Genomic DNA, 22,213 nt, shown 5'->3' with positions numbered 1-22,213 from the left:
AGAAAATTATAAAAAACAAAAAAGAGCAGTTTCTCAAACTGGGTAATGGTCCATTGGAGAGTAGTGAAATCATTTCAGTGGGGGGTAATGAACGCCTTTGGAAAATGAAATAGAAATATCAATGTATGTCTTGTATAGTAATAGCAAATACTCGCTTGTGAAACATGGGGAGGGGTGTGAGGGTGTGTGTGTGTGTGTATTTTTTTTTTACTGTGTGTTGTGGTCAAACATGAAAATCACTTTATTGTATGTAGCATGTATTTCATATCTATAACTTCTAGGACCATGTTTTGCAAACTTTTTTTGACAGCAATCCACAGTGACACATTATGCCTGGCAAACCACACACACACACACACACACACACACACACACGAATCAGAAGTTTCCAAAAACAGTATTTACTCTTGCTCCATGCAATAATATACTTGGACATTTTCTATTCTATTCTATTCTATTCTATTCTATTCTATTCTATTCTATTCTATTCCACTCTGTTTTTGTCTACTTTTCAAAAAATGCTGACCTGACCTAATAAATTTATTTTACACCCACTAATGAGTGCCTACTTAGAATTTAAAAACAGTGCTTTAATAGGCCTGGAGGGTATAACTACATTGTAGCCCACAGCAAAATCAGGTGTTCACAATGAGGGCCTGAGTCACCGTGGAAAAATTCCATTGCAGCTCTGATATGCTATTTAAAGTGGCAAGAATGTGTGTGGCGCCTGTTAGAAATGTTTTTATTCCCTGAATTGTTGGCATGCACACAAAGCCCTGGCTCCCCAGGGGGCAGCTAGCAAGTCCCCTTGGGCAGGACCCTGATGCCAGATAACCCAGGTGCTGCTCTGTTTGCTGAGTGGAGGGAAGGGAGCCAGATCTGATGGCAGGGAGAGAGAGGCCTGCTCTCTTCGGGGAAGACGCATGAACTTTTCCCAGGCAGTAGACTTCCCAGGAGGGAATTACTTCCCACGGTCGCTTAGTGAGGCCTTCTGGCTTAAAAAGAAAATCAGCCCACCTTCACAGGTATGCACCGAGTTGTCCTGGGGGGGGGGGGCTCCAGCCGCGCTCCCCTTCCAGAGCAGAGGACGCCGTGATCTCAGCTGGAGCTCTCGTGCGGCCCTCGTCATCACCTCAGGTGCAGACCTAGAGGAGACGCAGGGTCAGCTCCTTCCTCCTGTCCCTTCTGCCTCTGGGTGGCCACCTCTCCCGCCCTGGGCACGTGGCCTCGGGCTTCCTGTCCAGCACCCACTCAGCGGCCTGCTCAGCCAAGCATACGGGCCGCCGCCACTTCCTAGCACAGCCGAAGGACATGGACCGGTAGGAAGATTTTGCTTTTAAAAACCATGTACAGAGAAAGCATCCAGAGTTCAGAGGCTTTTATTCTGGCAAACTATACATAACGTAAAACGGACCATTGTTACCCTGTTAAGTGTGTGGTCAATTTACCATTTGAGTGCGTGCACATTGTCGTGCAGCCATCACCACCATCTGTCTCCAGAACCTGTTCATCTTCCTGAACTGAAACTCTCTCCCATCAAACACTCTTCCCGACCCTTGCCCCTGATGGCCACCATTTTACTTTATATTTCTCTCCACCTGACCATTCTAGGGACCACGTGTAAGTGGAATCACCTAGTATTTGCCATGTTGAGTGGCTTATATCCCTTAGCAAAATGTCACTGAGATTCATCCACGTCATAACGTATCAGAATCCGTCCTTTTCAAGGCTGAGTAGTATTCCATTGCATGTATGTACCACATTCTGCTTATTTGTCCATTGATATACACTTGGGTTGCTTCTACCTTTTGTCTACTGTGAATAATGCTGCTGAGGAATATGGATGTATAAATATCTTTTTGACACCCAGCTTTCAATTCTTTTGTATACCAGAAGTGGAATTGCTGGGTCATATAGTAATTCTATTCAAAGTTTAACCACCATACTGTTTCCCACAGCAGAGTTAAGATTTTGATGAACTCCATCATGGTGGGGTAGGGGTTTAGAGAGCTATGAAAGCACAGCATTCATATTCTATAATTGGATTAACAAAACATTGTTCCTCTTAATAATAGTAACAACCACCACACTTACTGAGCACTGAGAAGGTGCGGCGTTTCATGCTAAGCGCCTCTTGTGCGTTTTCTCTCTTAACTCTTTTCCCGCTGCAGCAGAGTGGTGCTGCTTGAGGTCATGTGGCCAGTGCGGAACATGAGGTCAGAGAGGCCAGGCAGCTCACGCAGGGCCAGGGGCAGGGGGCCCTGCAGGGTCCCATCCCACAGCCCTCATTCTTGTCCCCCCCACCCCCACCCCGTGCCATCTCTACCCTTCATCTCTCCATCTCTTTCTGACTAAAGAAGTTTGCCTCATGGTAGATTCACTGGTCTAATATTTCACTTCCTTTTTAAGTCTGTTTGTGTCTGTAAACCGAACAAGATCCTGGAAGAGGGCAGCGGTGGTGAGCCAATAGCAGCCAGCACTCAAACCACTGGTGCCGGCTCCCCCGCTGGTCAATGGAGGTCTGTGCCCGGCACCGGCATTGTCCGGGGCCATGACCCTGACTGACAGCCTTCCTGCTCTCGCAGCCTCTGGCTCTAATAATTGCTAAAGATTCTGATATCTTTTCTCACAGTGCTCCCCAGCGGAGGCCCTGGCACATAGTAGACGCGCGGCCAAGTTCTGCAGGAATGAAGGAATCAAAGAAAGAAGGAAGTGCCCCTGACACAAACCTAGGAAGGCACCCCCTACAGCACGGCGGCCACACTCTCATGTGCTCTTGTTCCCCGGCAGATTCGACCACCTGGTGGCGATAGAGCGCACAGGAAGGGCTGCTGACGGCAATCACTACAACGCCAGGAAAATGAACATCAAGCATCTGGTTGACCCCATTGACGATCTCTTCCTTGTTGCGCAGAAAATCCCTGGGGTCTCATCAACTGGTAAGCAAGGGGCACCCAGGATTCAACACAAACATGTCAGCACTAAATGCCTTTTTATTGACTATTGAATGCAGGACAGGAAAGAGTTATATGCGGACCATTGTTTTCCACTCACTAGATGGTCTTTGTTTGCTATGGCCCATAGAGACAATAATGACATTGCCATTTAGAAACCCAGTGTTCCCACAAGCAACAAAAGGGAATGACATGTAACCTAGCATATTCTACTTGCCCGACTCTAAAATACTAAAACTAATAATAGAATAATAATAATAATAAAACTGAGGGATGGCATATGATTTTGGCCATAGATACGATGGGATGAATGCACCATGTATATACGATGCATCATCTTATGAAGCATATTAACTTTAAAATATGTTAACTAGATGATTAGTACAACATTTGGATTGCTAATAATATCACAGTGTGATCATTTGTGTAAAGTACAGAACTCCACCGTTTTCAAAGAGGTTTCCCATTCATTGTATTGTTGAAGCCTCTTTAAAACCCTGTGAGGCAGGTAAGACAGGGGTAGTGTCCAAAAATGAGGGCTTCCCAAGTTGCCTAGCTAATTGGAGTTGCTGGAGAATTAGGAGAAGGGGCAGACTCCCACGACACTCCACTCCGGGATAAACTATTTCTGTAATCTGTGAGTTGCTGAAGCCTTGATGTAACTCCAGAGGACCAGCCTTCCTCCCTTGGGGGTAGGAGGTACCGGACCCTGGAGTCATTAGGCCTGTCTACCATTCTGTGTTTATCTGTTCTCTCAAACACCCCAGAGCGTCTTCCAACCCATTAGTGCCTTTGGCTTTTAAGGTTTTAATGAGACAATGAAAGTCTTCCGAGCCGAGTAGAAAATTTCTGCAGTTCCGCCCTGGCCTTTCCCAGAAGAGGCCTTGGGCGTGGTACCCACAGCACACTTGGTTCTGTGCTTCCTGTCTCTCTGGGCAGGCAGGGCCGGCGTGGGACCTAGGAGGCGGAGGGGGAATGCCCAGGGTGGAGAAGGAAAAGGTCTCTAAGTTCAAAGGAGCTGCTCTTTCCCTGCTGAACAGACCCCAGTCCGAGGCCCCCAAGCCCCAGAGAAAGCAGGTGGAGCTGACTGTGCCTTCCGACTGCCCCTCTGTGGACCTCTGGCCGCTTCTCTTGGCCTCAGGGTCTTAAGCCCCTCCTGCAGCTTCCCAAACCCCCTGCCCAGCAGGGCTACCCCCTGAATGTCCTTTCTCCTCTGCTCTATCAACACCCGGTTCCTCAGCAGTTTCCCCAGGCAGCTAGCGGCCTTGTCATGTACACAGCACTCAAACGAGAACCTAGACAGTCCCCTGCCCCTCCCCGAGCCCTGCTGCTCAGAGACCCCGCGAACGCGGGCAGGAACACAGGGCCACCAACAGGACTGACGTGAGGAGCGAACAGGATGACAGTCATAAAACGCCAAAGAGCAGGGACAGAAATAAAATACCACGGCTAGGTGCCATTATTATTCCCCTCATTCACGGGGCTGCCAGGCCCTGGCCCACTGCTCTGAGGAAGCCCCGCAGGGTGTGGACCTGAGGAATCTGGTCATTCACCTTCGCCAGATTCTTTTGGCCGAGGCCAGGTCTCCGGTGCCCGAGGTCACATGCAGCGGCCCCTCCACCCCCTCACAGTGAACACTAACCTCTTGTGGTATTCCCCCCTGTATCCCAAGCCTCGGTAGGAACAGATGCAAAAACTGTCATACAGGCCCTGGCCGGTTGGCTCAGCGGTAGAGCGTCGGCCTAGCATGCGGAGGACCCGGGTTCGATTCCCGGCCAGGGCACACAGGAGAAGCGCCCATTTGCTTCTCCACCCCTCCGCCCCGCTTTCCTCTCTGTCTCTCTCTTCCCCTCCTGCAGCCAAGGCTCCATTGGAGCAAAGATGGCCCGGGCGCTGGGGATGGCTCTGTGGCCTCTGCCTCAGGCGCTAGAGTGGCTCTGGTCGCAACATGGTGACGCCCAGGATGGGCAGAGCATCGCCCCCTGGTGGGCAGAGCGTCGCCCCTGGTGGGCGTGCCGGGTGGATCCCGGTCGGGCGCATGCAGGAGTCTGTCTGACTGTCTCTCCCTGTTTCCAGCTTCAGAAAAATGAAAGAAAAAAAAAAAAAGAATAAAAAATTAAAAAAAAACAAAACTGTCATACAATCATGCGAGTTATAATGTTGGTTCAGTCAACACGGACCGTGTATACGGTGGTCCCATTCAAGATAATGGAGCTGAAGAAGTCCCCTTGCCCAGTGACATCGTAGCTGTCCAGACGTCCTAGAGCATTGCACTGCTCACGTGCTTGTGGTGATGCCGGAGTAGAGACATGCGCAGTGCTGCTCGTGGCGTGAAAGCATGGCTCAGGCAGTTACGGACAGTACATAGTACTTGCTGCTAATGATAATAAGCAACCGTGTTACTGGGCTATGTGTTCACTCTGCTATAGATTCATTGTTATTCTAGAGTGCACTCTCTCTACTTATTAAAAAGGAAGGTTTGCTGGAAAGCATTGTGCCGTGTTGTGCTGGCCGCAGCCTCACACCTCGTGTTTACCGGATCTCCCAAGTGCACCCTTTCCTCTTGGGCTCGATTTAACCTTGTGTTTTGTTCACCATGGCCCCTAAGCATGCAAACTCACTGCTCACATTGCCAGCAAGAGGCCATGTCGAGTGACTGACCTGGAAGCAGTGATTGAGGGTGACGAAGGTAGAACATCAGCGACAGCTCCTGCTCACCAGCCAGGCCTGTCCCTTCCTATCAGAGCTACAACCTTGAAGAACAAGAACCAAGTGACAAGCTGCTAACGGATCTGCTCCACGGAAGGCAGTGAGACTAACGCAAATCCGAGGAGGGCCTGTGTCAGACATGGAGAAACTTCTAACGGCCAGGATTGAAGACCAGACTCAGAAGCATGTTCCTCTCAGCACTGTGGTGATCACGACCGGAGCAGAAAGTTTGTTTGCAATGTTGAAATCAGGGACTGGGCGTGACTGTGATGAATCCACAGCCAGCTCTAGGTTATCTGAGCAGTTCAAGAACCGTTATTCACTACCCGACGGGAAAGTGAGGGGTGAGCCCGCCAGCGCTGAGGGGAAGGCAGCTGAAGGACTTTTGGAAACTTGAGAAAATCTGATCGCAGGGGAAATGACTTGATGCAGCAAATATTCAATCTGGATGAAAGCTCCCTATCCTGGAAATGTACCCTGAAAGGACTTTGCCCGTGAGGAAGCCAGGTCAATGCCGGTCTCAAGGCTTCTGACAGGATAACGGTCTCGCTTGGGGGCAATGCTGAAGTGACACAATGAATCCCTCTGTGATCTGGCACAGTGAGACCCCAGGGCGTCAAGCACACCACTTAGCACACACTGCCAGTGAACGACAGGGGCAACGAGAAGTCATAGGTGAGCCAGCTCCTCTTCCAAGATGGCCGCCTGAGTTGCTTTGTCAACTAAACAGGTATGTTTAGAGAATCACACAGCTTTCAAGGTTTTGCTTATTGTTGAGAACGCTCTCAGACATCCTCCTTTTCCTGGTGACCTTCATCCCAATAGCAAAGTGGTGCTTCTCCCTCCAGACACTACCTCTTTGATCCAAACAATAGATCGAGGAGTGCTGGCAGCTTCTAAAGCCTACTACCCGAGGAGGACCTGCGCCCAGGCGATCGCTGCACTTGCGGAAGACGCCGAGAAGGCAGCGGTGCAGTTCTGGAAGGATCTCAGCACCTGTGACTGCATCAGACACCGGGTGGGGGCAGGGCTGCTGTCGCCAGGGACCCTCCAGAGGTTCGTCCGTGGCTTCAACAGATTTGCTAGGATGAGGTTTGGGCAGATCGCCAAGGCTGTGGCTGGGATGGTGAACTGTAACCTGGCTGTGGGTGACATGGGGTCCTGGGGGCTCCTGAGGGAGCTGACTAACGAGGTGTCGGACCTGGAACAGGAGCGCACAGCTGAGGAAGAGGCAAGAGAAGAGGAAACTACAGGAGGAGGAGAAGAAAACCCCCCAAAAAATATCCACAGTGAAGGGTTCAGCAGAAGCTTTTGTGGACCTCAACAAGCTCCTTCAACCTTTGAAAACGTGGACCCCAACACCAAAGGTTTTCCCTAATAGAGCGGAATGTTCACGGTGCATTATCTGCTTACGAGCAAATGTATGATGGAAAAAAGAGACAAGCCAGGCAAAACAACGCAATGTGTTTCAGAAAACTGACACCACCTGAAGAGCCTCAGGCTGCTCCTTCAGGAGGCGTCCAGAGGAAGGCGCTGTTATCGTAGGAGACACAGCTCCACGCATGTTACTGTCCGTGAGGACCTGGGACAGCATGTGGCGTGGAAGACAGTGGCACTGATGATCTTGACCCTGTGTGGCCTAGGATAATGAGTGTGTTTGTGTCTTGGTTTTTAAAAATAGTTAAAATTTTTTGCCCTGGCCGGTTGGCTCAGTGGTAGAGCGTCGGCCTGGCGTGCAGGAGTCCTGGGTTCAATTCCCAGCCAGGGCACACAGGAGAAGCGCCCATCTGCTTCTCCACCCCTCCCCCTCTCCTTCCTCTCTGTCTCTCTCTTCCCCTCCCGCAGCCAAGGCTCCATTGGAGCAAAGTTGGTCCAGGCACTGAGGATGGCTCTATGGCCTCTGCCTCAGGCGCTAGAATGGCTCTGGTTACAACAGAGTGATGCCCCAGATGGGCAGAGCATCACCCCCTGGTGGGTGTGCCGGGTGGATCCCGGTTGGGCGCATGCGGGAGTCTGTCTGACTGCCTCCCCGTTTCCAGCTTCAGAAAAATACAAAAAATAAATAAATAAAAATTTTTAAAAAATAGTTTAAAAATTTTTAATTGTTTAAATAGACAAAAGCTTATAGAATAAGGATATAAAGAAATAAACTAGTTTCATACTGCTGTACCATGTGTTTGTGTTTTAAGTGAAGTGGTACTAGTACAAAAGAGTCAAGAGGTTAAAAAAAATTTAAGTTTTTTAAGTGAAAAAGTTATAATAAGCTGAGGTAAATTTGTTATTGAAGAAAGAAAAATATTTTAAAAATAAATGTGGGGTAGCCTAAGAATACAGTATCTATAAAGTCTACAATAATGTACAGTAATGTCCTGGGCCTCCACACTCACTCACCACTCCCTTACCCAGAGCAGCTTCCGGTCCTACAAGCTCTGTTCACGATAAGTGCCCTGGACAGATGTGCCATTTTTTTTTAATCCTCTAATATTGTATTTTTACTGTGCCTCTACCATGGGTAGCTACACAAATACCATTCGTGTTACGACTGCCTGCTCTCCGGTACACTGGTGTGCTGCACAGCTCTGTGGCCACAGAGCCCAGGTGTGTGGCGGCTGGACCACCGCAGGGTGGCCACAGAGCCCAGGTGTGTGGCGGGCTGGACCACCGCGGGGTGGCCACAGAGCCCAGGTGTGTGGCGGGCTGGACCACCGCGGGGTGGCCACAGAGCCCGGGTGTGTGGCGGGCTGGACCACCGCGGGGTGGCCACAGAGCCCGGGTGTGTGGCGGCTGGACCACCGCGGGGTGGCCACAGAGCCCAGGTGTGGACTGGCGGGCTGGACCACCGCGGGGTGGCCACAGAGCCCGGGGGTGTGGCGGCTGGACCACCGCGGGGTGGCCACAGAGCCCGGGTGTGTGGCGGGCTGGACCACCGCGGGGTGGCCACAGAGCCCGGGTGTGTGGCGGCTGGACCACCGCGGGGTGGCCACAGAGCCCGGGTGTGTGGCGGGCTGGACCACCGCAGGGTGGCCACAGAGCCCAGGTGTGTGGCGGGCTGGACCACCGCGGGGTGGCCACAGAGCCCGGGTGTGTGGCGGGCTGGACCACCGCGGGGTGGCCACAGAGCCCGGGTGTGTGGCGGGCTGGACCACCGCGGGGTGGCCACAGAGCCCAGGTGTGGACTGGCGGGCTGGACCACCGCGGGGTGGCCACAGAGCCCAGGTGTGTGGCGGGCTGGACCACCGCGGGGTGGCCACAGAGCCCGGGGGTGTGGCGGCTGGACCACCGCGGGGTGGCCACAGAGCCCGGGTGTGTGGCGGGCTGGACCACCGCGGGGTGGCCACAGAGCCCGGGTGTGTGGCGGCTGGACCACCGCGGGGTGGCCACAGAGCCCGGGTGTGTGGCGGGCTGGACCACCACGGGGTGGCCACAGAGCCCGGGTGTGTGGCGGGCTGGACCACCGCGGGGTGGCCACAGAGCCCGGGTGTGTGGCGGCTGGACCACCGCGGGGTGGCCACAGAGCCCGGGTGTGTGGCGGGCTGGACCACCGCGGGGTGGCCACAGAGCCCAGGTGTGGACTGGCGGGCTGGACCACCGCAGGGTGGCCACAGAGCCCAGGTGTGTGGCGGGCTGGACCACCACGGGGTGGCCACAGAGCCCGGGTGTGGACTGGCGGGCTGGACCACCACGGGGTGGCCACAGAGCCCGGGTGTGGACTGGCGGGCTGGACCACCACGGGGTGGCCACAGAGCCCGGGTGTGTGGCGGGCTGGACCACCGCGGGGTGGCCACAGAGCCCAGGTGTGGACTGGCGGGCTGGACCACCGCGGGGTGGCCACAGAGCCCAGGTGTGTGGCGGGCTGGACCACCGCAGGGTGGCCACAGAGCCCGGGTGTGTGGCGGGCTGGACCACCGCGGGGTGGCCACAGAGCCCAGGTGTGTGGCGGGCTGGACCACCGCAGGGTGGCCACAGAGCCCGGGTGTGTGGCGGGCTGGACCACCGCGGGGTGGCCACAGAGCCCGGGTGTGTGGCGGGCTGGACCACCGCGGGGTGGCCACAGAGCCCAGGTGTGTGGCAGGGTGCGGAGGTGCGCTCTGACGTCTGTCTGCGCCACCACACCGCCTGACGGTGCGTTTCTCGGAGGGTGTCCTTGTTAGTGGCGCGCGACAGGCAACCGTTCTGCGGGGTCAAGAGGCCTGGCTCTGCTCCGAGGCATGTGGGCAAGCACTTGGCCAATATTTGTCCATCTCGAGGCCACTCCAGCCACCTTCTACAGGCAGACCCCACTGTCCTGGTCTACGGCATCCTCCTCCAGAAACACCTGGACCCAGGGGACCACCTCCCAGGACACAGGCCGCAGGGCTGGTTAGCGTACCCACTCTTCCTGTGAGGGTGGAGGTGCCTGTTCATTATTTTTAGCCAGTTCACCTATTTTGAACATTATTAATTTCACCGATGGATTAAATCATGTCTAACATTTACTTATTCAAACATATTGTTCTAGCATTTATTACGCTGATTAACAAACCCTCTGGAGCAGATTAACAGGTTGGGTTTTAGACTATGGTCTCTTTCAAATGCTAACCAACCAGCCCTGGGGTGTGTCTTCCTGATTAGGCCACTCCAGATGTTAACCAGGCACCCCTCTGGTTGGTGTAGATAAACGTGAACTGACACACATACATTTCACAATCTTTAAACAGAAACCGTTAAAGTAAATTACCAAATTGACTTTAAAAATCTATACTGTTCACCTGTGCCAATTGAATGCCACCTGGTCACACTAATGGGGCTCAGGGACTTGTGACCTCTCTCTGAGCAAAAGCCACTCAGGAAAGGAGAGGAAGCCCCTCGCCATCATTGCGCTCTATTCGTGACTAGAGAACATGACCAGGAGGGGAGACAGCCACACTCTGGTGAGTTCCAGACTTGGACTCGTTTTTAACAAGGAAAGTTTCTAAAATAGTTAAAGAAGTACATCTCACCTGCTTGTCTGAAACTGTGTCCAGAGCCGACCCCTTTCCCTTCCCAGAGGCAGCGAGGCACAGGTGGAGGGTGGCCCTGCCCCCAGCCCACCCCCGCATGGCCTGATCCTGCATACTGACACCGTGTGTCCTCCCTCCAGGGGTTGGTGACGGAGGCAACGAACTTGGGATGGGCAAAGTCAAGGAGGCCGTGAAGCGCCACATACGAAATGGGGATGTCATCGCCTGTGACGTGGAGGCTGACTTTGCTGTCATTGCCGGTGAGCGCTCGGAGGGCCAGCCAGTTGGGCCTGGCTGCCTAGGGGGAGGGGCCTGGCTTAGAGCCTGTCCAGCCAGAAGCTTGTTATCTTAAAATTCCACCATAAGCCTGACCAGGCGGTGGCGCAGTGGATATAGTGTCGGACTGGGATGCAGAGGACCCAGGATTGAAACCCTGAGGTTGCCGGCTTGAGCGTGGGGCCACTGTCTTGAGCCCAATGTCACTGGCTTGAGCAAGGGGTCACTCGTACTGCTGTAGCTCCCTGGTCAAGGCACATATGAGAAAGCAATCAATGAACAACTAAGGTGCCGCAACCAAGAATTGATGCTTCTCATCTCCCTTCCTGTCTGTCTGTCCCTATCTGTCCCTCTCTCTGTCTCTGTTACACACACACACACACACACACACACACACACACACAAAATCTACCCTAAGAGGACAAGCAACCCCATTTAAAAAATGGGCAAAAGGCCTAAATAGACGCCTCAGCAAAGATGATCTAGGGAGGGCATCAGCCTAGGAAAGGATGCCCCACGCCCTGTGCCTCTGGTCTCACTCCGGATTGCCTCTCAGCGGGGACACCCAGAGGAGGCGGAGGAAACCCTCAGGCCTCCCGAGCATGCTTGTGGTTGGCAGACCTCTGGTCTGCCCGGCTCCCTCTCCCAGGGTCTTGGGTCCAAGGGGGAGGGAAATTTTCTTTGGAAATCCTCAGATTTCCTCTAGTGTATCTGCCCCCCAGAATGTAGGTTCTTCATATCATTGAAACCCCGTGGGCGTGGCCAGGCTGATTGTAAGGACTCCAGGAGCTAATGCATGGGAGGCCTTGGAACAGTGCCTCACACCAATCAAAGCAAGTCACCCTGTTCCATTGACTATACGATGCCATTGATGACATGAATCGCCATTATTTTGTGTCCCGCTAAGAAAGGAAAACGCTGCCATTTGTAACTGCAAGATCATATTAACTGTAAGCGGCATCTCAATCTCAGAGATGTAAATGTGAAAAATAAAAGGTATATCTTAGAATCAGGGAACTACGGTATCATTACCATCACTTCATCTCCCCCATGGTATCCTGATAGATGCCTTGTATTTCATGCCATGTGCCTTTGGGGCTGGTGAGAAAAGAGGAAGGAAGGGAGGCTGACTCAGGTCATCTCCAGGCACAGGAAGAGGTGGGATAGCATAGCCGGATGGAGCGGTCACCTGCCCCTCTGAGGCCGGGCTTCCTTGCAGGCCGAGGCTTCAGGGTAGCCACCACACGTGAGAGTTCTGGACTGGCGTCCTGGAGTTATAGCCTGAATCTTATCTCTGAAGGGTGAACCGTGCATCACCCAGATGGTTTAGAGCAGTGTTTCTCAACCGCTGGTCTGCGGAAGAGTTCATGGCGGTCCACAAAAGAGTTAACCACCCTGATGTTGTACAAAGATTACAGACCCAATGATCTTGGTTGAATTCACTTATGCCCAGGGTGATTTCTGCCTTAGCAGTCCCTGAAATAATTCTCCAATTTTCACCAGTCCCCAAGTGTGAAAAGGTTGAAAACTACTGGCTTAGAGTAATGCTTCTCAAACTTGAACTTGAATCAGCATCACCTGAGGGCTCATTAACAGGCACCTACTCCCCACTCCCTGCTGAGTTTCTGATTATGTAGATTTGGGCTACTGCCCACGAATTAGTGTTTCCAACAAGTTCCAGGCACTACTGGTACCACTGGCCTTAGGACCATTCTGGAGAAGAGTTCTGATGCTCAGAGGCAGGGTGCTGGACTACATGACCTTTCCAATTCTATGTTGAAAGCTTTTATTTTGTTCTAGGTGTTTCTAACTGGGGAGGCTATGCCTTGGCCTGCGCTCTGCACATCCTGAACTCATGTGAGGTCCACGGACGTTATCTGAGGAAGGCAACTGGGCCCTCCAGAGCAGCTGGGGAACAAAACTGGACAGAGGCGCTCCCGTCCATCAGTAAGGTATGAGACCCCTACAGGCCGCTCCATGCAAGCGGCTTTTGCCATGCGTGAGGAGGTGAGGAGCAGGCCCGGTTTTCAGAGCCGTGAGCCAGCACCTCCCTGGCTGCCCATCAACAGCCAGAGGCAGAGCCGACCTAGAGGCTAAGTGTCCAAGCTGGACTGGATTGGGTGACCTTTGACACTCCTGATCCTAAGTGATCATGGGAGACCTGGTATCCATGACCATTCTCCTTCTACTTTGACTTTAGACAAGCTTCTTACCCTCCCTGAGCCTCCTTTTCTTTGTCTGTAAAATGGGGCCAGCAGCATGTTGGAAGGACCATGAATACACAGGCAGACTGCGGAGGTGCTGCGGGCTGTTTCAGACCGCCGCCATAGAGCGAGTATCGCAATGAGGTGAATTGTGATCTACTGGCAGGGACGGTCCTGCCTTCGATTAAAAATAAAAAAAGTAAGATCTGTGCAGCACAGTGAGGTGCACTGTACGGAGGTATGCTGGAGCCATAGGTGTCCTGTGGCCCCTTCCAAGGAGTCTACAATCCAGCCAGGGTCCTGAAACCTCTGGTGGGAGGGGACAGTTAGCCATTCCACAGAGCGCTAAGGGGGGCACTCAGGTGGGGAGAGGACGGGGAGGGGGGCTGGGAGGAACACACCTGTAGGAGGGGAGGCAGTCTGGAAAGGAGGCGTGGGGGGGACAGCTGGAAGATGAAGACAGCTCAGTGCTGGCAGGGGAGGCCACTCCCCTTGGGGGGGGTAGTCGGCAGGGGGCATGCCCCAGTGGGGGAGGGCTTCTGATTCCATGAGTTCTTTGAAATACTTTGCAAAAGGGTCCCATTCATGGAGTTTTCTGGGCAAGGATCCGTGGTTTCATCGAATTGTCTGGGTAGTCTGGGGCCCCCCAGCAGAGGGAGCTCATGTTAGCTGCATCCGCCAAAATGGTGGCCCCTCACTGAGGGTCTTACGAAAAAGTGAGGGGGAGCCAGGTGAAGGCTTTCAGCGAGAGACGCGGGCCCCACGGGGTGGCTTTTGTGTGAGCTCCTCTGCCTGCAGAGCCAGCCACCCGCAGGGCACGTGCAGAGGGGCAAGCATCACACCGAGGTTCAGGCTCTGTGGCCCTGCCTGCGCGGAGGGCGGGGAAAGCGCAGGAGGGAGACGCCAGCCCCATCAGTGGTGCGGTTCGGCCCCCAGCGCAGAACCTGAGCACGGACTCCTGCCAGGCGGCCTCGTTCCCAGCTCTCCAGGAGCAGACCCCGCCCCCTGACTGACTCCGGACCCCAACCCACCTCCCCTGGTGCCCAAGCGGAGCCAGGACCACTCACCTGGGAGAGAAGCTGGTGGAGCGTCAGTCTCTACAGAGCACCTTCGGGGGGAATTTTCCAGAGTAATTTGGACCATGGGATGGAGGGGCCAAAGCCCTGAGTTTACATCTAAATCCCAGGGCAGAAGTGACTTCACCTGTGAGCTGACAGCTTCACCTGTGCTTCATCTTCACCGCACTCTGGGCTCTTCCCACTGTGGCTCAGAACTTTCCCAGTTCTTGGTAATGGCACCAGTTCCTGGTAATGCTAGGCTGCTGGGTGGGAGGGGAGGGGAGAAGCAGGGCTTGGCAGCTGAAATGACATTTTTCTGGGGAAATGGTTGGACCTCGAGGGACCCACAGGGCCTTCTGTGCTTTCTTTGCACTTCCTGGTCTGAACTGGAAAAATCCCCTCAGGGGGCGGCCTCACACATGACTCCTGATTCACACAGACATAAAAGAGTGAACCCAGCCAAACACACACCCTCAGACACTTACCCTGGGGGATGGAAAATTATCCCTTTGAGTTTCTACCCAGTCCTTCATAAATGTATTAATAATTCATCACCCTTATAAAGAAAATAAAAGGGAATACTTTTAAAGCAAAGGTACAAACATGTTTGTTGAGCCCCACATCTGGGTCAGGCACAGGCTTGCTCTGGGAGACAGTGAGGGATCCTGGATCCACAGAGGGGTCAACATGAAAGGTCATTTCAGGTGCCAGGATGGAAGTGGGCACAGCAAGCTGCGTGGGGACACTGAAAATGGGCACTTAGGGTATTCAGAGAGCTCAAGGAAGGCTGCCTGGAGGAGGTAGCACTCAGCTAGGTCTTATAGGACGAGCTGGGTATAAATAGCAAGGTAAGGAAGGGGGTGGGGTGGGGAAGGGCCTTCCAGGCAGCAGAAGGTGCAGGGACATGAGGTGGCGCAGTGTTCAAAAGAACTGGAATGGTCATACTAGAGTTCAGTGGGTCACTTCCTGGGGTTCCCTGAGTCATTAGGAGATGCTGGGCAGAGCTGTGGCCTGAGGTGGTGGTGAGGCTGGGTTATTTAGGGGCAGAGAAACATCCCAATCTCTGCTCTGTGAGTTGCTTGTAAGTAGGGCCTCCCACATTTAGGGACAGTTCTTAAGGATCTGATCATAATGGTAGCAAGAATGGGCACCATGCAGAGGAGCCCAGGGAGCCATGTCCTGCCCACTCTGGCCTTTGCTGTGCCCTGGGGTCTCACTTGAGGACAGAACAAATGGCTGAAGAGCATTCCCCAGACTTTCTTTGGGACCAAGAGCCAAGGATGACAGCTTACAGGGGGGACTAAGGAGGGACGGATGGATGGATGGATGGATGAATGGAGGGAGGGAGGGAAGGATAGATGGATGGATAGATGGATGAATGGAGAGAGAGAAGGGAGGGAGAGAGGGAGAGAAGGATAGATGGATGGATAGATGGATGAATGGAGAGAGAAGGAAGGGAGGGAGGGAGGGAGGGAAGGAGGGAGGGAAGGAGGAAAAGAGGGGGAAGAAAGGGAGGGATGGAGGGATGGACAGACTGCTGGCTGGGTGGGTGAACAGACTGGTGGATGAGAGGATAATGGATGGATAAATGATGCAGAGACAGGAGCACGGCCTCTGGCTTCATCTTGGGCTCCCATTCCCTTCCAGCACTTTAATCTCACTCTACTGTTTTATAACTTTTCCATGAGGTATAACTGGCATAAACCACAGAAACCTTAAGTGTACAGTGGATTAATTTTTACATATACTCATATATTTACATATCTATAATATATAATAAATGTTATATAAATTGTACATATATATATATATATATATATATATATATATATGACCTGTGTAACTGTCACTAAGGTCACCTACAAAACCATTGCAACTTCCCAGGAGTCCGCTTTCTTTTTCAGAGACAGAGCGAGAGTCAGAGAGAGGAACAGATAGGGACAGACAGACAGGAATGGAGAGAGATGAGAAGCATCAATCATCAGTTTTTCGTTGCGACACTTTAGTTGTCCATTGATTGCTTTCTCATATGTGCCTTGACCGTGGGCCTTCAGCAGACCGAATAATCCTTTGCTCGGGCCAGTGACCCTGGGTCCAAGCCGGTGAGCCTTGCTCAAACCAGATGAGCCCACGCTCAAGCTGGCAACCTCGGGGTCTCGAACCTGGGTCCTCCACATCCCAGCCCAATGCTCCATCCACTGCGCCACTGCCTGGTCAGGCCCCAGGAGGCTGCTTTCTGCCACCCCACTTTGAACGGCAGTACCCCCTAACCATGAATATCAGCCCTCCAGGCTCCCAGTGTGAATCAATAGCAACCACTCCACCCTGAGCCTCTAAGCCAGGGGTCCCCAAACTATGGCCCGTGGGCTGCATGCGGCTCCCTGAGAGGCCATTTATCCACACCCCGCTGCACTTCCGGAAGGGGCACCTCTTTCATTGGTGGTCAGTGAGATGCATCCGCATCCTGTGCTCCTGGAGTACTGTATGTGGGGGCGCCGCAAAGCGCAGTGTGGCTCACATACAGTACTACTTCCGGTGACGCGGGACAGCCACGTTAAGGCTCTGGAAGCGCGTCATATAACTTGTTATGGCTAGCAGTGACAAATATGGAACCAGACATTGACCATCTCATTAGCCAAAAGCAGGCCCATAGTTCCCATTGAGATACTGGTCAGTTTGTTGATTTAAATTTACTTGTTCTTTATTTTAAATATTGTATTTGTTCCCGTTTTTTTACTTTAAAATAAGATACATGCAGTGTGCATAGGGATTTGTTCATAGTTTTTTTTATAGTCTGGCCCCAACGGTCTGAGGGACAGTGAACTGACCCCCTGTGTAAAAAGTTTGGGGACCCCTGCTCTAAGCCTAGGAGCCATCCTGGGGCCTCCTCCCCCTCCACAGCGAGCATGGCCCGATGCCCTGTCCCTCGCCTCCTGCTCCACTGTCTCTGCCCAGGTGGGTGCAGCAGCCTCTAGGTGCTCTGCTTCGGGCCACCCCTGGTCAGCTCTCCCTACCCCCCCACCCCCACCCCATCCACTTGGAGGGGTCCCCTGGAAGATGGTGATTCCTGGGAAACCTGCAAGCAGTCACTGTTGGTCCCTGTGGCTCTTAGAGGCTGAGTGCCAGCCAGTTCCTGTGGACTGACCATGTGTACATGATGACCACAGGGCCCGCCCTCCCTGGGACCCTAGGGTACAGATGGTGGGGCAGGCAGTGTCCCGGGAGGAAGTGGCCAGATGGTTCCAGAGCATTTCCCTGTAAAGAGAGGATATGACCCAATGGGGAAGAGAAATGGGAGAATGAAGCCCAAACAAAGGACGGGAAATGCCACTCTGGGTTGGGGAGCCCCGGGAGGGGGCTGTTGGACAAAGGCCTCCCTTCCACCTTGGCCCAGGCAGAATGAAACGCAGGTCTGGGCCAGCTGAGAGCAGAGACAGTTCCCAGTGACATTTGCCAGCACTTTCTCCATTGTTTTGAAGTTTTCAGCAAATGTTCCTCCTCGCCCCTTATCTGGTTCACTTCTGTGCTTTTGTCACCTGTGGTCCTAGCTGCCCCTGCTCCTGAAAGTCTTCCTGGAGTCCCTCTGGTGAAGGGGGGGGGCCCCTGCTCTGTGCTGTGGTCCCCATGGACTGTGCCTGCCCGAGCTCTCTTCTGGACTGTGAACCCTCTGGGGGCAGTGGTGCCACGGCCACCCCGGGTCGCTGGTTCAGGGCCCGCACACAGCAGGTGCTCAGTCAAAGTTCACTCGGTGACTAAATGCATCAGCCGGCCGAGCAGGAAGCGGGGAGCCCTTCTCAGACCCTCACATCCTCCTGTTCTCGGCACCTTGGTCCCCTCCTCTCACCCCCTCCTTCTGTGGAGGAGGAAGATGGGGAGGATATGTTTGACGTCTTCCCCTCAGGCGTTGTCCTTTCTCCTCATGTCCTTACTTCAAATCTACCTTCCTCAGGGGCTGGGACAGATACATCAGTGGCTTAGACAGTAGAGGGAAGAGAAGGAGGGAAATCATATCATTTAAGAAGGCTCTGGGCTACAGGCCGGAGACCCAGCCCTGCTAGGTAGAATCTGCCTCATTTTGGGAGCACCTACTAAGTGCCAAGGGCCATGCTAGGTGCTTTACTGGCATTATTTCATTTGATCCTCACAACAGCCCTCTAAACATGGTATCATCATCATCAGCAGCAGCAGCAATCTCCCCATTATATAGGTGAGGACCCTGAGGCACAGAAAGGTTAAAAAACCTGCCAGAAAAGACCCAAGTCAGATCTGTCAGATCCCAAAGCACTCTGCCTGCTGGGCCCTGGGCTGCAGCATCAGGAGGGACCTGCAGTTTCTCCATGGCTGGGCTCACTCCAGAAGGTTCCGCATCACACTGAGAAATACCTAGAACGCGACAGCAGCAGGATACGTGCCCCACAGGAAGCTAACGGTGGGGTCTCAGGGGGGATGGGGCCTTCCCAGACCGAGGCCAGCAGCAGGTTACCCAGAGCCAGGAGGGTGAGGCTGGCAGTGGGGGGAGCCCACGCTGCACCTGCAGCACGGACTCCTTAGGGACTGTAAAGAAGACGCGGGTTTCCATAAAGAGCGTAGTATTTGATTACAAGAAGGTTAACTAGCAGAAGCAGCAGCCAAACTGATGGAAGTGGCCGTTTCTGGGGCGCGGGGCTGGGGCTGGCGAAGCACGAGGTAGGTAAGGACACTGCTGTTGGTCCTTACGCAGACGTCTTCCAGTGGCATTAGTACCTTTAGCCCACACGTTGCTGTGAAGAAAGAGGCGTGTCAGGTCCAGTGCTCCTCCTCCACGCCCGGGGATGTGTGCGCTTCCCCTCCCCTCCCCACGCTGTCTCTGCTCCATCCTGTTCTAGGAAGAAGCGATGCTGGGCATCCTGGTGCGGCACAAGGTCCGCAGTGGCGTCTCGGGCCGCGTGGGCATGGAGGTGGACGGGCTGCCCTTCCACGACACTCACGCCCAGATGATCCAGAAGCTGTTGGATGTCACCACGGGGCGCAAGTGACCGTTTACATGACCTGCACGCGGAGTACACACCAGTGGCCACGTCTGGATCACGGCAGCCTGGCAGATTCACACCGGCCCTGGGGCACTGCACGCCCACTTCCTGGGAGCGGGCAGTGCGGGCGAACCGTCCTCTGGGTTTCCAGTTTCTGCCCTGATTTGTAACGTGCCAGAGGCATTGATTTCCTCTCCTTCACCCTAGCTTCCTCAGGCCACCCACGCGGTCTACTCTGAGAGCTGTCTGACCCATCACTTTTGGGGACACCAGTGAGCAGTAAAGTAGCAGACAGACCAAGTGGGCATCACCAGGGCCATGAACAATCCCCCTGCTAATCGGAAATAGGAAGCTGTACAAATGGGTACTGTGTATTTATAAAACTCGGGATTCTGCTTAATTAGGTTTACTCACCACCATGACCAACAAAATATTTATACCTTTGAAATGGTCTCTTTTTCAAACAGCATTTTGTTTACTTAGGCAAAAGATCCTTCAACCTTACATTTATCACCATCACCTCCTTACTGCCCCCACCTCTCGTTACCCCCCCAGCTTTCGTCACCCCCCCACGCGCCTCCCGTCGCCCCCCACACGCCTCCCGTCGCCCCCCACACGCCTCCCGTCACCCCCACGCGCCTCCTCACCCCGCACGCGCCTCCTCACCCCGCACGCGCCTCCCGTCGCCCCCCACGCGCCTCCCGTCGCCCCCCACGCGCCTCCCGTCACCGCCCACACGCCTCCCGTCACGCCCACGCGCCTCCTCACCCCGCACGCGCCTCCTCACCCCGCACGCGCCTCCTCACCCCGCACGCGCCTCCCGTCGCCCCCCACGCGCCTCCCGTCGCCCCCCACGCGCCTCCCGTCACCCCCCACGCGCCTCCCGTCACCGCCCACACGCCTCCCGTCACGCCCACGCGCCTCCTCACCCCGCACGCGCCTCCCGTCGCCCCCCACGCGCCTCCCGTCGCCCCCCACGCGCCTCCCGTCGCCCCCCACGCGCCTCCCGTCACCGCCCACACGCCTCCCGTCACGCCCACGCGCCTCCTCACCCCGCACGCGCCTCCTCACCCCGCACGCGCCTCCCGTCGCCCCCCCACACGCCTCCCGTCACCCAGCTGGAGGCTTTGTCCTTCCTGCGGAGGGGGCAGCCACACTCCTGGAGCCTGGGGTCGGTCAGGACAGTTTAGGCCTCGGGCCACTCACAGAGGCCTCCCAGACAACTCTAGCCAGCCCGTCCTTATCTCCCGCACAACCTCCCTGCGCATTTCTGAGGGGACCAGAGGTGCAGTCACTGACCGCATGCCGCTGCACTCAGTCCGAGACCAGGCAGGAGCGCCTCCTGCTGGCCCATCCGGACGAGGTCGTCCTGCTTCCCAGCTAGGGCCCCAGATGCTTACTGAGCCTGCTTGGTTTTATGTTCTTAAACCTGTCTGCTTTGATTCTTTAAGAGACACACACTATAAACTTTATAGTATAAAGTATGGGCCACACACTCCAGAAACAACCTCTCATTGTAGGCACTCAGCAGTAAAGCCTCCGTGTCTAGTAACGTAATCGGGGCTAACTCCCAATGCAGCCCCCTACACAGGCCGTGGGGGACCCGTGGCCAGGAGTAGCGGGGGTGGGGATTTCCCGGATCCCCACTTTGTCGTTCTGACGGGGAGTTCCCGTCTGCAGGTCCCGTCCTGCTGGTGAGGCATCAGGGCTGGTGCGCCCAGGGTCATGAGCTCACAGTTCCTCCACCTGCAACTTGCCACAGCTCCCAACCCCACCACAGCCCTAAGCCTCACTGGCCAGGCCTCCTCCAAGTACGGTTTTTGCCCCTGATTTGAGGCTGCAGAGCTCCATGCGATGGGGGACTCTGACTGGGACTGTCCCCCGGCAGTTCTGAAGTCTGGACGGCTGGGAGAGAAACCATCACCCTGGCACGGCTGCCAGCACTCATCTGACTCATATTCTGGGAAAGACACGAATGTGCCTTTGGTTTTGCAACAGTCATAGCAGAATTCGGATCCAGCATGGGGAAGTTTGAGGCATGACCATGTAATAGGTTATCTTCACTGTAGGCAGAAGTTCGTGGGGAGATGATTAAGCTGTTTGGGGAAAAGGCTGAGACCCAGGTAGAACTCAGAGAAGGCTGGGAGCAGGGGGTCCTGGCTCTGGGGGGAGGCAGGCCGGCGGCCCTGCAGCAGGGGCTGAGGTGGGAGGGAGTGCCAGGAGAAGATGCCTTAGCAGGGTCCAGCCCAGGGACCACGGCAGCTCTGAGCTCTAGGATCCGGTTTGAATGCTTTTCCACAATTTGATTCCTGCTCACGCCTTCAATAAAGTTTCGTTCAGGTTTGCCCTGGTCTTGGCTCTGCTTTGAGGGAGAGACTGTGGCCATGTGTGGAGTGGCATGGCTGCCACTTGGAGAAGCTGGTTATAGGGGGGCAAGAGGTGACCTTGTTCTTGCATGGTGGGGTTGGAGGTGGGCTGGGACATCTGCCAGGTTAGCCTCACGGGGCATGTGAGAGCGTCCTGAGCATTTCCGGGAGTTTGGGGGCGGGGGCAGATCCTGGTAGAGAGTGCCTGGGATAGATGCTCTGTGGGTGTTCAAGGACAGGCTGGAGACCACGGGCACATCAAGGTGCATGTGTCCCATAGAGCTGGCAGGTGGGACTTAAAGGCAAGAAAACCAGCTAAGGGGGGCGGGGGGCGGGGGTCAGGGCTCCTCAACCCCCCGGCTGTCCTCTGGCCAAGGGCTGCCTCGTCACTCAGCTGGGAAGACTTGTCAGAAAGCAGCCGCCCATTGGACTCTGCATCAGCAGGAGACAGACTTTTGTTTAAGGCACTGTCCCCTGGCGGGTACACACCACTGTACACAGCAGCCTTGCCCCCGAGCTTGGGATGGGGAACACTGAGAAGCAGGGTACCGGCATTGTCTCAAATACCACTCCCTGTAGGGTCACGTGGCTCCAGAGGCCAGATCTCAGGCCAGTGGGAAAAGTGGTTCCACTTTGGCTCATCAGGAGTTAATACTGT

At 54.6% G+C, this 22,213-nt stretch overlaps 1 protein-coding gene across 2 annotated transcripts in view; it reads left to right on the top strand.

Annotated features, from left to right (window-relative positions):
• Nucleotides 1–19,376, top strand: part of DGLUCY (D-glutamate cyclase) — a 68,512-nt gene extending 49,136 nt beyond the window's left edge. For both annotated transcript variants that reach the window (XM_066341889.1, XM_066341890.1), the window contains exons 10-13: nucleotides 2,791–2,939; nucleotides 10,783–10,902; nucleotides 12,719–12,870; nucleotides 19,046–19,376. In XM_066341889.1, coding sequence (XP_066197986.1) covers nucleotides 2,791–2,939; nucleotides 10,783–10,902; nucleotides 12,719–12,870; nucleotides 19,046–19,195 — 571 coding nt within the window. In that variant the 3' untranslated portion in view covers nucleotides 19,196–19,376. The remainder of the gene's footprint in view (nucleotides 1–2,790; nucleotides 2,940–10,782; nucleotides 10,903–12,718; nucleotides 12,871–19,045) is intronic.
• The last annotated feature ends 2,837 nt before the right edge of the window (nucleotides 19,377–22,213 follow it).

This window comes from Saccopteryx leptura, chromosome 6, assembly GCF_036850995.1.
Source record: "Saccopteryx leptura isolate mSacLep1 chromosome 6, mSacLep1_pri_phased_curated, whole genome shotgun sequence".
Lineage (NCBI taxonomy): Eukaryota > Metazoa > Chordata > Mammalia > Chiroptera > Emballonuridae > Saccopteryx > Saccopteryx leptura.
Note: the sequence above shows the minus strand (reverse complement) of the source record. Positions and strands in the feature narration are given on the sequence as shown.